Genomic DNA, 14,660 nt, shown 5'->3' with positions numbered 1-14,660 from the left:
ACTAACAACAGTGTCCTACGACAGATTTACTACCTGAGAAATCTTTCCTCAGTCTATCATTGTCCTTTATATATTAGAGTCTCTAGAGCTAATGTATCACTTTGGAAATGCTGGTGCCTAGAACAAAGGACATTGCTGATGGGCTACCTCATTCCCATGACCACCTCATTAAGGAATTTTCACAACCTTCATCCAGAAATCCAAAGCCACTAGCTATAGAGTGTTATATCTTGACATCACAGAACTCCTGCCGCATGACCAAGTTTTTGATCAGGGCTTTTCATCAAACAGGATCATCTTCATTTACATGACCCCTACTTGCAGAGAGATAATATAGCTAGAAATTTTGTGCACAGTGACCCACTTTAAAGCTCCCAGAACTGTATAGCAGCTAACATGGGCTGTTCTCCTTCAAAAGGAACAAGCTGCCCATAACAAAACTCAATCTCACCAAAAAAGAACTTCATTAGGAAGAAGACCTTCACGATGTAGGGCTTTCATCACTGTAACAGCAGCAGTGATCAAAGCTGCCCACCTTAGCAGCAGAGTTTCCCAAGCTGCTGTCCACCCAACCCCTCCGCTGTGGCAGCAGAGAATCCTAGAAGCCCACTGTCAACCCTCCCCACCTCTGGCTCACTGGCCCCCTGCTGTGGTGGCCAACTGCCCTCACACACACCAGAAGCTATGTCTAGTCCTTGAGCAATGGCTGGAGAAGGAGTGGGGTTCAGGTTCCAAAGCTCAGAAGCTCAGCAGGGGTTGAGCAAATCCTCCCCTGGGATCTGCAACTTCTCTATTGAGGAGGCCTCCTCTCAGAGCTGTGGTTCCTGGGCTCCTATGCCTCGGGATGGCCTTCCTTTGGGACACTGTCCCACCTCAGATCTGGGATACCTTTCCAGACCTCAGAGTTGTGAGTTTCCTGGACACCCTTCCATTCAAGTACCAGCAAGGCCAGCCAACAAGAACAACAAGATTTGGTGCCATGACTCGGGTTTATGGCCTTCCCATTCAATCAGGAAGGCAGGGTAGAAACAACACATGCTCAAGGAATCGTTCCAGTCCTTCCAAAAGTTGGTAAATCTCAGTATGGCATGGTGCCTATGCATTAAATTTACATTAACCTTATATTAACCAAACGCCCTTTAACTTTAGCTCTTATTTGTATCCTACCTAAGTATTTCATTCAAGATTGAAGGGGGTGGGAAGAGAAATGCAACCAGGATTCTAGACTGAAGCTCTGGCAGATAAAGTGATACCCTAAAACAAGTTCTGTGTCCCTCCCTTTCAGAGGTCAAACTGTTGAGACAATGAACCCAAAAGAATTAAAATTTGCCTTAAATCACACACATGGTGAGGGGTAGCTAAAGGCCCATCACTACCCAAAGAAGAACCGGCTTCCTGGGAAGAGATTTCACACAGTTCCAGCACCTTACCCCATAGTAAATTAACTTATACAGACTTCCTGGCTTTTCTAAGGTATTCTACAAGGATTTACCACCACCTCAGGAAAGACTGAAGCCTATCTCTTACTTACACTGATGGCCAAATCGTTCATAAATCCATTTTCTTTTTATCAATTCCTCCTTCACGAGGAAACTAAGCATCAATTTTGTGAACCTAGGGGTTCAGTAACAAAAGTACAGATTCAAGAAACTCAGAAAACTAGAAGGGCAAAATACTCATTTGTAGACACATAGTCCTGTTATAGTCAGGCTACTTAAAATCAATAATACCACAAAACAAAAGAGGGGGAATGAAGTGTACATGAGCAAAACACAATAATACATATGTATGAAAATGAGAGAATGTAACTCATTGTTTTGTATGCTAACATAAAAAGTAATTTTAAAACAGTGAAAGTAAACACAACCATAAGAACTACAGCAGGCTAAGCTTTATTAACTATACAAGGCAGAAAACGATGGACTAGCTGTGAAGTACTTAAAATAACCTATGAAAAAATAAAAAGAATCTCCAAAGTCAGACTATACCCAGTAAAAATAACTTCCAGAAATGAAGGTGAAAGAGAATTATTTTCAGTCAAACAAAAATTGGGGATTCATTGCCAATGGGATGCTTTTAACATCATAAATGGAACTGCATGAGGCAGTAAGTAAAATAAAGGACAAAGTTCAAGGCTAATATATACAACTGCCTTTACTTTTAATTGCATGAAAACATTGCTAGCTATTCAGAACAACAACAGCAACAAAACAGACAAACAAACAAACAAACAAACAAAACCCCAGAAGCAATGTATTATGGAGCTTACAACACAAGTGGAAAATGCAGGGAAGTCAGCACAAAAGGAAGGAGAAAGGACTAGAGTATATCATGAGGTTTGCAAGGTTTGCAGATGATGTGTTAAGCAGTATAAACGGTACGGAGTTAAATATGACAGTTGAAAGTGTGTATTTATAAGTGTACGGTAATCACTAAAATGCTTAGCCAAAGAGGTGGAACCAATAAACCAAAAGGGTAAAATACGGTGAATGTTGAGACCTGGATTTAGATTCTGGCTTAATTAGCCTGAGAGAAGATTTGACAGCCGTGCATTTTTTGTCTCTGCAACTGTCTAGTTGTACCCAGCTGGTCTAATAATAAACATGAAAAGACATTTGAAAACCTCTTAAATTGGAGTTTTAAATACTACCAAGAGGGGGAAACAATATCAATGAGATATTTGTTTTTACATAACACAGTTACCACCCCACAAATCTGCACAGTGACCTGCAGTATGAACATGGTAACGATTTTACTCATAGGGATCTGTAATTTGCCTAGAACTAGTCACCACATACGAACCTAATGGGAATTAAATCAGAAATCCACTGCACCCATCAGCACAGGTGTGCATGAGGCGAGAGACACAGCACCCACTAGGGCAGCTGACCCTCAGGAGTTTGAGTGCAAGGTAAGTACCCTCCAGAGAAGGCCTTCTTCTCATTTATACCTTCTGAGCTCTCTCCTAGCTGACTTCCTGTCAACCCTGCCCTGCTCCAAGGACTGTTACTGTCCCTTCCAATGTTTCCACAGACTCCACCAATTATTCCTACCACTCAACACAACTTCTCCACAGCCTGCTAACACAGGTGACAGGTAGATAGCGAGGGTTTTTCAAACTGAGCAGCTTCAGATCTTAATCTCCATTCCAATGATATTTTCCTGTCTCTGCTACTTCTGTGAAATGCTTCCAGACACACCCAGAATGGCTTTAGGATGGTCACTGAGCTAGCCCAGGCAGGGGAGACTGAATTTCTTCCATGAGTCTAGCTGACCTCTTGTGCCAGAAAGGTGATAATGCTCATTATTTTTAACAAGCACCTGATTATTCTTTAAAGAAGCTTGTGTAGCATTCAGTGCCCCTAGAGTGCTTCTGTACAGATGTGCCTCTGCCCTCCAAATAGCAAATCATAAGCATTTGAAGATTGCATTGGTTTTTGTAAAGAGCTGAAATAATTAAATTAATACCATGCTCTGGTAATCTGTTTTTTGTTCAAAAAATAAGTGAAGTGAATCTTGTGAGACATTTCCCTCTATAACTGGCAAGACCCTCACAGAAGGTAGCTCACTAGGGTGGAAGTGAATATTTTAAGATCTGTCATTCACTTGACATAAATAGTTTTGTGTTATAAAAACAAACTAATTCTTTCCTGTATGACATTTTGGAAGTTTGGAGCAATAGATAGATAGATAGATAGATAGATAGATAGATAGATAGATAGATAAAACTTAAAGCTTCACAAAAACAGAACTAACTCAGATTCTAACTTTTTCATACAACACAATTGTAATTGGGTATCCAACAGTAAACTTTAAGTCAATTTAAGTAATAGTAATAAATGTTAAGTAGTACCTTTATTAAAATTTCTTACTGCTTTAAATTTCTGTTCTTTAGAAAATAAAGAACACTTTTTAAAATTCTCTTCACAACCCCAGTTCATTTTGGCTCACTGAAGTAAATATATGCTTAATTGCTCATGCATGGTGCCAACTTAGGTTCTAAACTACATTTTATAATAACTGTTCACAGCTGTAAGCCTGCCTGGGTTGGTGACATGTGGGTTTTTATTATAATATTGATTTTAGATGTCAGCACTACACAATGGGAACCGCAACTCCGAGTGTCTTCCAGCCATAGCTCAAATGTCAAACATCATCCTTATGAATGGTACTTCATGGCCCTCTGTGGTAGGCTACAGCAAATGTTTGGGATTTTGCCTGAGGTTTTAAACGCACTTGGCTTGCTGATTTTAATTGGCAACAAAGAAGTCAATTTTGTCCCGTGCTTTGAAATGCTTTCACTCAGTTAATCTCACTCATAGTGTTTCTTCTATCGGAAGCCCCTTCATTACATATGCACTAACCGTCTTTTCTGACCTTAGGGAGTCTACTCCTCCTAAATTGCACTCATTGACTACGTGTGAAACTTGAATGTAGCTATTCTTCACTTTCCAACGGTCTCTTCCTTGAGATACCCGTGGTTTTTCCTTAATTATTTGTCATGCTGCACAATTTTCCAACCCTCTGACTTTGTTGATAATTTTGTCAAATTAGCTTAAGAGTAAAGGACAAAAGGCAAAAAAGAGACTGATAAAGCCCCTGCACATGACACATGTAAAACTTTAACATGCATTTGCCTTCAGAGTAGCATGAAGGAGCCCTTAATACTGTTATCCGTAATTCCTAGACATGCTGTAACTGGATGATAGGCTTTGGGCACAAATTCAACAATATACCTCAAGAAAGAAACTCCATAGGTACTGAGTTTACATCGTGTTGGCTTCAAATGAACTGAGTAACAAGTATAATCGATTATGACTTTGTTTCAAGCCTGTAATTCTGTGCATGCTTGCTTTGTAATTGTATACTTTTAGGAAACATAGACAATAAAACAACTGCCTCTGGGTAATATTGCATCCCATTTTTTCCTCCTGAAATTCAGGTGCCTCTCAGTGGTCTTATTTATCTAGTCAATCCCAACCTTACTCAGTCATGTCACACTATGAAAACACAACAGAGTAAGACAAGTTGCAAGCTGATTTAAGTTTTCAAGAAGGAGAACACTGCTTTCTTTATCTTCTTTTGTCTTTTGGATCCTGAGTTTATAAAGACTAAGTTATCATGCAATAGAGGTAATATTAGAAGATGGGGGAAACAGAAACCTGGTCTCTGGTTTCTTTTCTGGATACACTGATTCAAACTACAAATCAGTTCTCTCGTGGAAAACAGAAATTAGTTGAAAGGCTCCTACATAAGCAGCAAGTGCAACGACGAGTGTTGGTTGGAAGACACTCAACAAGTGTGCAACGACTTGAGTAGTTCCATCAGCTGGCACAGCCCAGAGCATATGGCTGCTATGACCTGACTCCCAGCTTTTACCCTGATAGAGATTTTTAGATCCTGTATCTGACAGTGAACTTTTACATGGGATTCCTAGGCTGCCTCAGTCTTGAGACAGTATTGTGACACTACTCAACACACCGACTTGTCAGTGAGATCTTGGATAACACATGAATCAGTCATGTGTCTGATGATGACACAGAATTAGTCACCATCGCCGTCTCTTTGAACTTAGAGAAAGCAAGTCTTTTTAAGAGTCCAGACCCTTCTCCTTCAGAAATAAAAAGTTCAACAAGTTTGTAGTGGTTGCACTTTTAGAGAGACTGCCTGTGGAGTTGGCTTTGGTCTCAGGACTGATGAGGCCAAGCTCTCTTTAAATACTTGGAGATTGTGAAGAGTGGATGGATTTGGTGGCAGATAAGTCTGAAAAATACATGCAGTACTGAAGTCTGATGGGAAGCTTTACAAGTTCCATTTTGAATACCAATTTTAAATGTCTGTAAGTTCATTAAGTTGTATAGATGTTGGGTCTGGTTAATTTGGAGGTGTAGTATTTTTAGTTGCAAATGTGTTTTTTTTTAATAATAAAGTTTATTTTAAAAAGAACAGGAAGTGAGCTGTACTACAGGAAGACTGACAGGTTCTCAAAATCCAACTGGGATGGCTTATGAGCATTGGACCAAGAGGGGACCATCAAGATGAGCACATCAGAAACCTGCAGGCACAAGGTCTTGCCTACAGAATCCAATGACAGAGGGGACCAAAGAAAGTCCCCAGAACCGAGGATGACAGAAATAGAGCAGGCACATTGTTGTCAGCTGTACAGTTCCCAGCTTGCCGGAAGGCAGCACCACTGATTTCTTCCCCAGTTCTCTGGCCCTCTACCTTGCCGGGAGGTGCTGTGTTTATTAATAAAACATCTGTTTCTGTCGCTATCCACATGTCTAATGCTTTATTCTGAAACACAAGAACCCTGTAAATTCCAGTTGCCTTCTAGACTGTAACGTCTGCTGACACTGAAGCAACGATTCTATCTAATGTGCAGACACCAGGATAGCAGAAGCTCAGAGAAAGTGAAAACACAGGCGGGGAAATCGCCGGTGCTTAAGTTAACATCGGGAACCCACCACTCAGATGTGTTCCTTTGGAGAGATCCACTTAACTTCCTGCCCAGCAGTCCAGGAAGCCCAGCACGTTCTTTCCACATTGGTCAGGCCTCCTCGTTTATACCGTGCGGGAGCAGAGAAGCCCCTCCTTGCTCTGAGTGCTGACTTGGTGATGTCGCTTCATTTCACGGTATGGCACGGCCAGTGCCTTCTTTACAGAACACTTCCTGCTACTTACTCATGACCACAGGGAAAGCCAGGTGTCAGTGTATTCGTGCAAGGAAATGCGGCAGATGCCCACCGGAGCTGGTGCCTAGCCGCCTCACCCTGCTAGGAGGCCAACATACTCTGACTTCACCTTGAGCTCAGAAGCAAAAGAGCTAATGCTGCCTATTGCATACAGACGCTTGTTCAAACCCGTCTCACCTCCACTGTAGGTTCAAAATCTACAAAATTCAACCACTCACTACTTTATTTACTCGTGCAGGGGAGTTACGAACGAAATCCATTGTTTTAAACATAATGCTTTTACATCCTGATGCAAATGCACCAAAAGGGCTCATATTTCAATTTTAATTTGAAAATTTTAAGGACAGCAAAAACGCCCAGGGGCAATGTGACCACTTGTGTAGCTAACACTAAATAGTGAAATATCAGATTTCTCCTCACATTTACAGTTGGGTTTCTCCATTCCCTGTGACCATCATTTATTCTAATGAAAATCATTCCACTATATATAGTTTGAATATAATGAATTTCAATTTTTGGTACATTTGATTTCTGATTTTGTATCTACAGGCTTGAAAAGACTTTGGTAAAGACAGAAACATTGACATGTTCCCTGAAAGGGGCACTTTGATTTCTGTACCTGATTTTATTTCACGATAATGGATTAGGATAAAAAAACTCATGCATAAATGAATAAAGAGTTACAAATGTCTTTCATTTCAGCTTGAGAACTTTTAATTCCCCTCTCTTGTTCTGGTTTCAATAACTATTCGAGACCATTCAATTCTTTCCTTCACACACAGAGAATGAAATACCTTTATGTCAGGAAATTGGCCGAGGTAGGTGTCCAGTGTCAGCAAGGACCCATCCACGAGTTTTTGATGGAAGTCTTCCCACAGCACATCACATTTCTGAAAGCGAAATTGACAGTGGCTTCATGATCTCAGACACATTTCACTAAACTTCTAAAATATATGAAACCATAGAACTTAGTCAGCAATATTTCCTAGGATATGAGGCAATAACCATATGAACTAATTAGAGTGCAATCAAACTTTAAGGCAACATGGCCAGTGTTCCAGATAACAATACTTAAAAGCTAAGATTTTGGCTTATTTAAAGTACATCTCTGATTCCAAGACACTAAAAAAAGAAGCTTTAAGAGGTTCCTAAATCCCAGCAGACAGGCATTGAAGCTAAAAGATTAAGAAGAATTCCTATGAGAAATCTAGATTATCTGCAGCAACTGATGAAATTAGAGTCAACCCAAACAGAAACAAACAGCAAAACGTGGCTTAAACATCATTACAGAAAAATTTCTGGTATTTGTCAGTTCACCATGTCATACCTGTAATTAATTAATTACAGTTTATTCACTTTGTATCCCGGTTGTAGCCCCCCCTCCCTCATCTCCTCCTAGTCCCATCCACCCTCTCTCTTCTCCTCCTATTGCCCTTTCCCTAGTTCCCTGATAGGGGAAGACCTCCTCCCTTTCTATCTCACCCTAGCCTATTAGGTCTCAGGAGGGCTTGCTACATCATCTTCCTCTGTGGCCTGACAAGGCTGCAACCATCAGGGGGTCACAAAGGGCTGGTCACTGAGTTCATGTCAGAGACAGCCCCTGACCCCCCTTAGTAGGGAACCCACTTAGAAGCTGAGCAGCCTATGGGCTTCCTCCGAGCGGCGGTTCCAGGTACACTCCATGCATGGTCCTTGGTCGGACTATCAGTCTCTGCAGGATCCCCTGGGCCCAGGCTTTTTGGCTCTGTTGGTAACTTTGTGGAGTTCCTGTCCCCTCCAGGTCTTTCTATCTCCTTCTTCTTCCATAAGATTTCTTGCACTCTGCCCAAAATTTGGCTATGAGTCTCAGTATCTCCTTCAATACTCTGGTGGGTAGAGTCTTTCAGAGGTCCCCTGTGGAAGGCTCCTGTCCTGTTCCTTGTCTACTTCCGATGTCTATCCTATTTGCCCTTCTGAGTGAGGTTTCAGCCTCTTCCCGAGGGTCTTCCTCATAGTTTAGCTTCTTTAGGACTATAGATTTTAGAATGTTTATCATGTATTATATGGCCAATATCCACTTATAAATGAGTATATACCATATGTGTTTTTCTGGTTCTGGGTCACCTCACTCAGGATGATCTTTTCTAGTTCCATACATTTCCCTGCAAATTTCATGATTTCTTTGTTTTTAATTGCTGAGTAACATTCCATCATGAAAATGTACCACACTTTCTGTATCCATTCCTCCGTTGAGGGACATCTAGGATGTTTCCAGATTCTGGCTAGTACGAATAAAAGTGCTATGAACATAGTTGAGCAAATGTCCTTATTGAATGTTTTTTTTTTTTTTTTTTTTTTTTGCACTTCAAAAACTAACCCTTTATTACAATGCCCAATTTAAGAATCTTATGCAAATAAAATAACTTAAATCCACCAAGGAAAAAAAGGCTTATCATCATTATGAGTAGACACACTGAACATATAATAATCAGCTGCTCTATTATCCAATGGATGATGTTTGCACGGGAACTGAGGGTCCAAAGTGTCCTGGAATCCACTGGGAATAAAGTAATTTAGCAGCCATTTTATAAAAGAGTCAGTGTCAATAGTAGCATTGCCATGGACAAAATGGAATGATGTACGGTTCTAAACATAGGAACACATCTTTTAATCTTCAAATTTTCTTGTTTGTGATGAATTTTGAGACTAAATTATTAGTCAGAAACATACAAAGCAAACATTTAATATTTAACAACACGCTCTTGAAATATGGTATTTTCCTACCAGAAAAATGTAAGATGATTTAAAAAAAACACTTGATAATTACATTAAAAAATGTTTTGTGGGAACAGTTTTGCCAAATCCACATCCTGAAATATTTTGGAAGATGGAATATGTCTAACAAAAGCCTCCCTCATAGATAAATCCACTTTCATTTCAGTTCCAAAGAGATTATGAAGAGCAACATTGGGGCATCAACACTGTCATGCAGCAGCTGGAATGTCACCATGAACCCTGTTCCCAAAGCTGCAGAAGTGCGCAGCTGGAGTTAAACTTCCCCTGGGCCTCGGCTGCATCATCTAACTCAGATATTCTGTTTCTCCTGAGCTGTATGGACTCACCTGAAGTGACGCCATGACAAACAACTTCCTCATTTCAACAAAGCACTTGGAGGGGAGATAACATCTGCCTAGAAGCTCCCACACAGCAGTGACCAGGACTTGTCCTGAGCACTGATGACAGGACCTGAACACAAAGGCTTCCAATGTGTTTTCAGTTAGTATAATCATTGGTCCCATCTTGTACATGGGAATGAATCCCAAGAGGATAAAAGAACTGCCTGATGTTACATGGCCAGTCTTGCAGTCTGTCCCACACCACAGAGTAGTGACACTCATTTGCTCACTTCCTGCAGGCCAAGTGACCCAGAGCTACAGTCTTCAATTCAGGGGCAAGAATATTTCTAAGGCTGCCATGCAGGTCATTTAAGTTTAGTGAATGGACTAACTGCGCTATAGAGGGATGGGTGATCTTCTAAGCTTTTACTTTTGTATTCCAAGATGGTTGATTAAAAGGAAGATGGGAATGTAAGGGTGAAATGGCTACATAATCAAGCCTATTAAAAGGCTCTGCCACAAATACTACTTATGACCTATGGTATGTAACAGAAAAGAGCTATTGTTATTTTGAAGAAAGCAGTCTTTAACCCAAGCTTTCTCAAATGGTTTTGGAATCACTTTCCCTTCGCACTGAAAGTTGGAGGTAGCTTGGGCAATAGATCTTCAGGCTGTTTTCTGAGTATCCAGTCTTGCTTTATGATTAATATCCTGAAGTGGGGAAGCAGAAGATGGGATGGACAGTGGAGATGTTCTGGAAAGCCAGCCCAGGACTCCCAGCAGCTGCCACCCAGCTCTTACCTCACCAACCATCTTTACATCTTCCCGTCCGTACCAGTCTGGCTCGTAGACTTCATGCAGTGACTCAGTGAGCTTCATTGATGCCTCCTGCATGCCTGGCATTGGAGAAAAACAGTTCCTGTTACATGGCAAGGGAGAGGCTTTGTTCTCTCCTCCCCTGCTTTGCAAGGTGACAAAAACAAAAACAAAACCAAAAACTAAATGTGAAGGCACACCTACATCTTTCATTGAGAGATTCTGAGTCTTAGGTTTGTTCTCAAAATACACATTTTCAGTTACTTTACCAGGTCTCGGTAAAGTTCAACACTGTTATAGTCTAAGGACTGCAATAACAACATTATGTAGTCACTTGTTAACGGGAAGCTAACAGTAAATATCTAGAACACTGAAATAGTAGAGAAAGCTGCAAAGTGCTAAAAGCAGAATTAATCCTGAGTCACTGTATAAAATTAAAGTACTTTTGAAGCAGGCAGGAAAAGTATAAATAGGATTTCAGTATATGTCAGCTGAAAGTGGTTAAATGATTTAAGCAGTAAAGTTGTTGAAAGTGGTTACAATTCCAAAGGAGCTTTTTGTTTTAAAGTAACATGTAAATGTATTTTCTCAATATCTCTCAAGACTATAAATATAGTTTTGAATAAAACTTTTCAGAAAGCTTTGGCTTTATGAACCTAAGGGTCTAAATTTTCTTTACTCATTGCTGGATTGCAAACATGCACTTATTAATAATGGTCATGATGTGAAGTTTCTCTGAGCAGCAGGGGTATAAATCAGTTCTCGGGCTTTGCAGTCACCACCCCCTTACCTCATCTTGGCATGGCCAGACCCAGCAAAGCATGGAGGAAAAGATGCAAATGCTGGGTCTGCATGGAGGTGGCTCATGAGTGACACCAGAACAATAGGCAAACAGTAGCTGGCAGGCCCAACCTGGCCACATTGGTGTCTAAGCTTTTGTCACCTTTATTGGGAGTTGATAAAGGAAAGGAGAGAAATTTTAATGCAGTGAAGCAAAGATTGAAATAATTTGTAAATTGAAAACAGCCACATAATTGTTGGACAGTAGTCAGTTCTGGGCTCAGCAAGGAGTCTAAAAAGACAAAATAAAAGTGGTCTGAGCTGATGCAATATATTCTAGAACAGTGAGGGAGGGCCAGCGCATACTTTGATGGGTAACCTTATGTTTTCCGTATCTCCCTGACAACTGTACACAGATAATGGTCCTTGCACCCTTGAGGTTGTGTGTGCCTTGAAGCCATTTGAGGTGAGAACGCCTACAGTGAGGAGTGCACTCCTGAGCATGGCTGAGGATGTCCTTGACAATGAGGTGTGAAGCCCATGTGACTGAAGAGACTTGCATGAGCATGCCAGAGTGAAGGCAAAGAGAGCAAGGACAGGAGCCGCTGTGGAACCAGGTGAAACATGGGCATGCAGGTATGGACAAGACAAAGGTAGTGCAGAACCCCTGTACTCAAGCAGGCAAAGACCTATTCTCTCACAACTGAGATGACGGCTACATCATCCCATATGCTATATTCACTGGGACCCAGGGACATGCAATCTTGTACCAAGAAATATACTTCTCCTTTTTTGTGACAAACACTAATTACACAACAAACACAGGTTGCTGTATTTCTATAATCCAGATGACAAAGGCTTCTGGTATTTTCTTTAAATCTCTGTCTGAGTGTGACAAAAATGATAAATAGCTAAGGAAACAGGTTCTGGACAAGTTGAGGGATAGAACTGTTAGTCAAATGACATTTGTGGTGAAAAATGAAACTGACCTCAAACAAAATGAAATTGTATAAGACTTTACTCATTGATGGTAAAAACACAATGTTACAATGCACATAGACCTGATTCGACTGGATGTGCCAAGGTGGGTTGGTATGGGGGGGCTCCCCTTTTATGAGGAAAAAGGTATGGGAGAAAGAGGGTAGGAGGGTAAGAATAAGAGGAAAGGAGGGAGGGGTGCCTGATATAAAGTGAATAAATAAATAAAGTTAATTAATGAACACAGACAATGTTACAGTCATGTTTCTATTAGACCAAAGGGACTATCCATCATTGGGTGTATATGCAGAGAATTTGGAAAGAAGCCATTTTAACATAGAAATGGATTCCAAGAAGTTGACTCCATAGGAAGCAGGTGGCTTGAGACCCAAGTGAACAAGGGACAGCCTTCCTTTTAAGGTGTGCAAAAACTTCCGGGGAGCTTTAACAGCTGGGAATTATTTCCATTTGAATGTGTTTCCCAAAGTTTATGTTTTAGAAACTTTGAAAAGTTGTTTATTCACTTCACATCCTGATTGAAGCCCCCTCCATCCTCTCCTCCAGGTCCCGCACCCTCTCTTTCTCATCTCCCCTCCCCTACTCCTCCGAAATGGGAACCCCCTCCCCCAACCCATCCCAGCACATGATGGATCAGGACTGAGTGCGTCATCTGCCCCTGTGGCCTGGCAATGCAGCCCCGCCAGGGGGGAAGGGATCAAAAAGCAGGCCACAGAGAACATGTCAAGGACAGACCCTGGTGCCCTTCCTAGCAGACCCACATGAAGACTGGATGTGCAGGGATAAAAATAGAACAGAGATTGAAGGAATGTCAACCAATGCCTGGCCCAACCCGAGACTCACCCCATGGGAGACAGACAATCCCTAACACTACCAAAGATAGTCTGCTCTGCCTGCGGATGCAAGCCTAGCATAACTGTCCTCAGAGAGGCTCCACCCAGCAGTGGATCGAAACAGATTCTGAGACTCGCAGCCAAACACTGGACAGAGTGCAGGCAATCTTGTTTTAGAAACTAAATTTCCAGTACACCAGTGTTGGGAAGTGAGGTCTTCAAGCAGAGACCTTCAGGAGGCTCTGTCCCCAAAAAATGGATTAATGCTGCTACTGAGCAAATAGGCTCATTATGAAGAGGGCGGGGCCTTCTAAAGAATGAGCTTGTCACTTCTCTCTTGCGCTTGCCCAGGGAATGCTTCTGCTGTGCTACGGTGCAGCACGGAAGCTTTCCAGATACAAGATTTTGATCTTGAACTTCTCAGACAACAGATGAACCAGTTCAGTTTCTATTCCTTATGAATTACACCAAAGCACAAAACCAAACTAAAACAAAGAACTTACTCTGATGGCAGAATATTACATAAAAGAGCAAGGAGCTAAAACCCAGTTTCCTTAGAAAGTTATCTGTTAACCTGAGAGCAGAGTTCATGCTGAACTCTGACATTCATGATATTTTATAAGATTAGTAATTTTTAACATTGTATAGCAACTACAGAGTACCACATATAGAAGGAATATTCAATTCCTATTGGATAGAAGCTTATTTTTAACATTGTATTGCAACTAGAGAATTCCATATATAGGAGGATTATTCGGATCTTATGGGATAAGAGCCTCTATTGAAAATGTTGGGCTTTCTCCAAGGCATTTAGTAAAATAGATTTCCATTTGAGGCCAACTTCATGAACTTGTTTTAGTCCTCTAAGATGGATGGTAGATACTGCATTCCAATATGAGTATTCTTTGCTTGCGTACCCTCGGGGTATATGTTTTAGCCTAAAATAACATAGCTTATATAGATCAATAAGCTACCACTCCAATAAACCTGGAGAATTTTGCCTCTTAAGTCACATTACATGGTGTGACAGTGCTACCTTCAACATCCACAGACTACCTAACAGAAACCCCAGTCCCTGGCAGAGAAAACTCCCTTCCTGTTATCGGTCAGGGGTGTTCAGGACTCCTAAAACAATGTAGGCTACTGCCATTACCATTGGTTGCCTCCCAGAACTTTAAGGTAAAATGTTATTTCTGAAGACACAACACACATTTCAGACATGGGGCTTGGAGGAATTAAGCTAAAACTGACCTGGGGGCCTCCTTCCTCTCTGAGGACTAACTAGCTCTTACAGTATTAGAAATATCATGCAAGCAGCCAAGGAGAAAAGCAATCAATAGTATTTCCCAAATAGAAAGCTATAAAACCCAGCAATGACAAGCGTGAGAATACATCCCCAAATGAACAACAGTAGCACTTTTGCCTTAAGAGCTACCAACTGCTGT

General features: G+C 41.1%; 1 protein-coding gene across 2 annotated transcripts in view; it reads right to left on the bottom strand.

Annotated features, from left to right (window-relative positions):
* The window catches only part of Amph (amphiphysin), a 203,236-nt gene that overhangs the window by 66,429 nt on the left and 122,147 nt on the right, over window positions 1-14,660 (bottom strand). For both annotated transcript variants that reach the window (XM_021658839.2, XM_021658840.2), the window contains exons 4-5: window positions 10,592-10,686; window positions 7,490-7,585 (exon numbers count right to left, since the gene is read on the bottom strand). In XM_021658839.2, the coding sequence (XP_021514514.1) occupies window positions 7,490-7,585; window positions 10,592-10,686 (191 nt within the window). The remainder of the gene's footprint in view (window positions 1-7,489; window positions 7,586-10,591; window positions 10,687-14,660) is intronic.

This window comes from Meriones unguiculatus, chromosome 19 (assembly GCF_030254825.1).
Source record: "Meriones unguiculatus strain TT.TT164.6M chromosome 19, Bangor_MerUng_6.1, whole genome shotgun sequence".
NCBI lineage: Eukaryota > Metazoa > Chordata > Mammalia > Rodentia > Muridae > Meriones > Meriones unguiculatus.
Note: the sequence above shows the minus strand (reverse complement) of the source record. Positions and strands in the feature narration are given on the sequence as shown.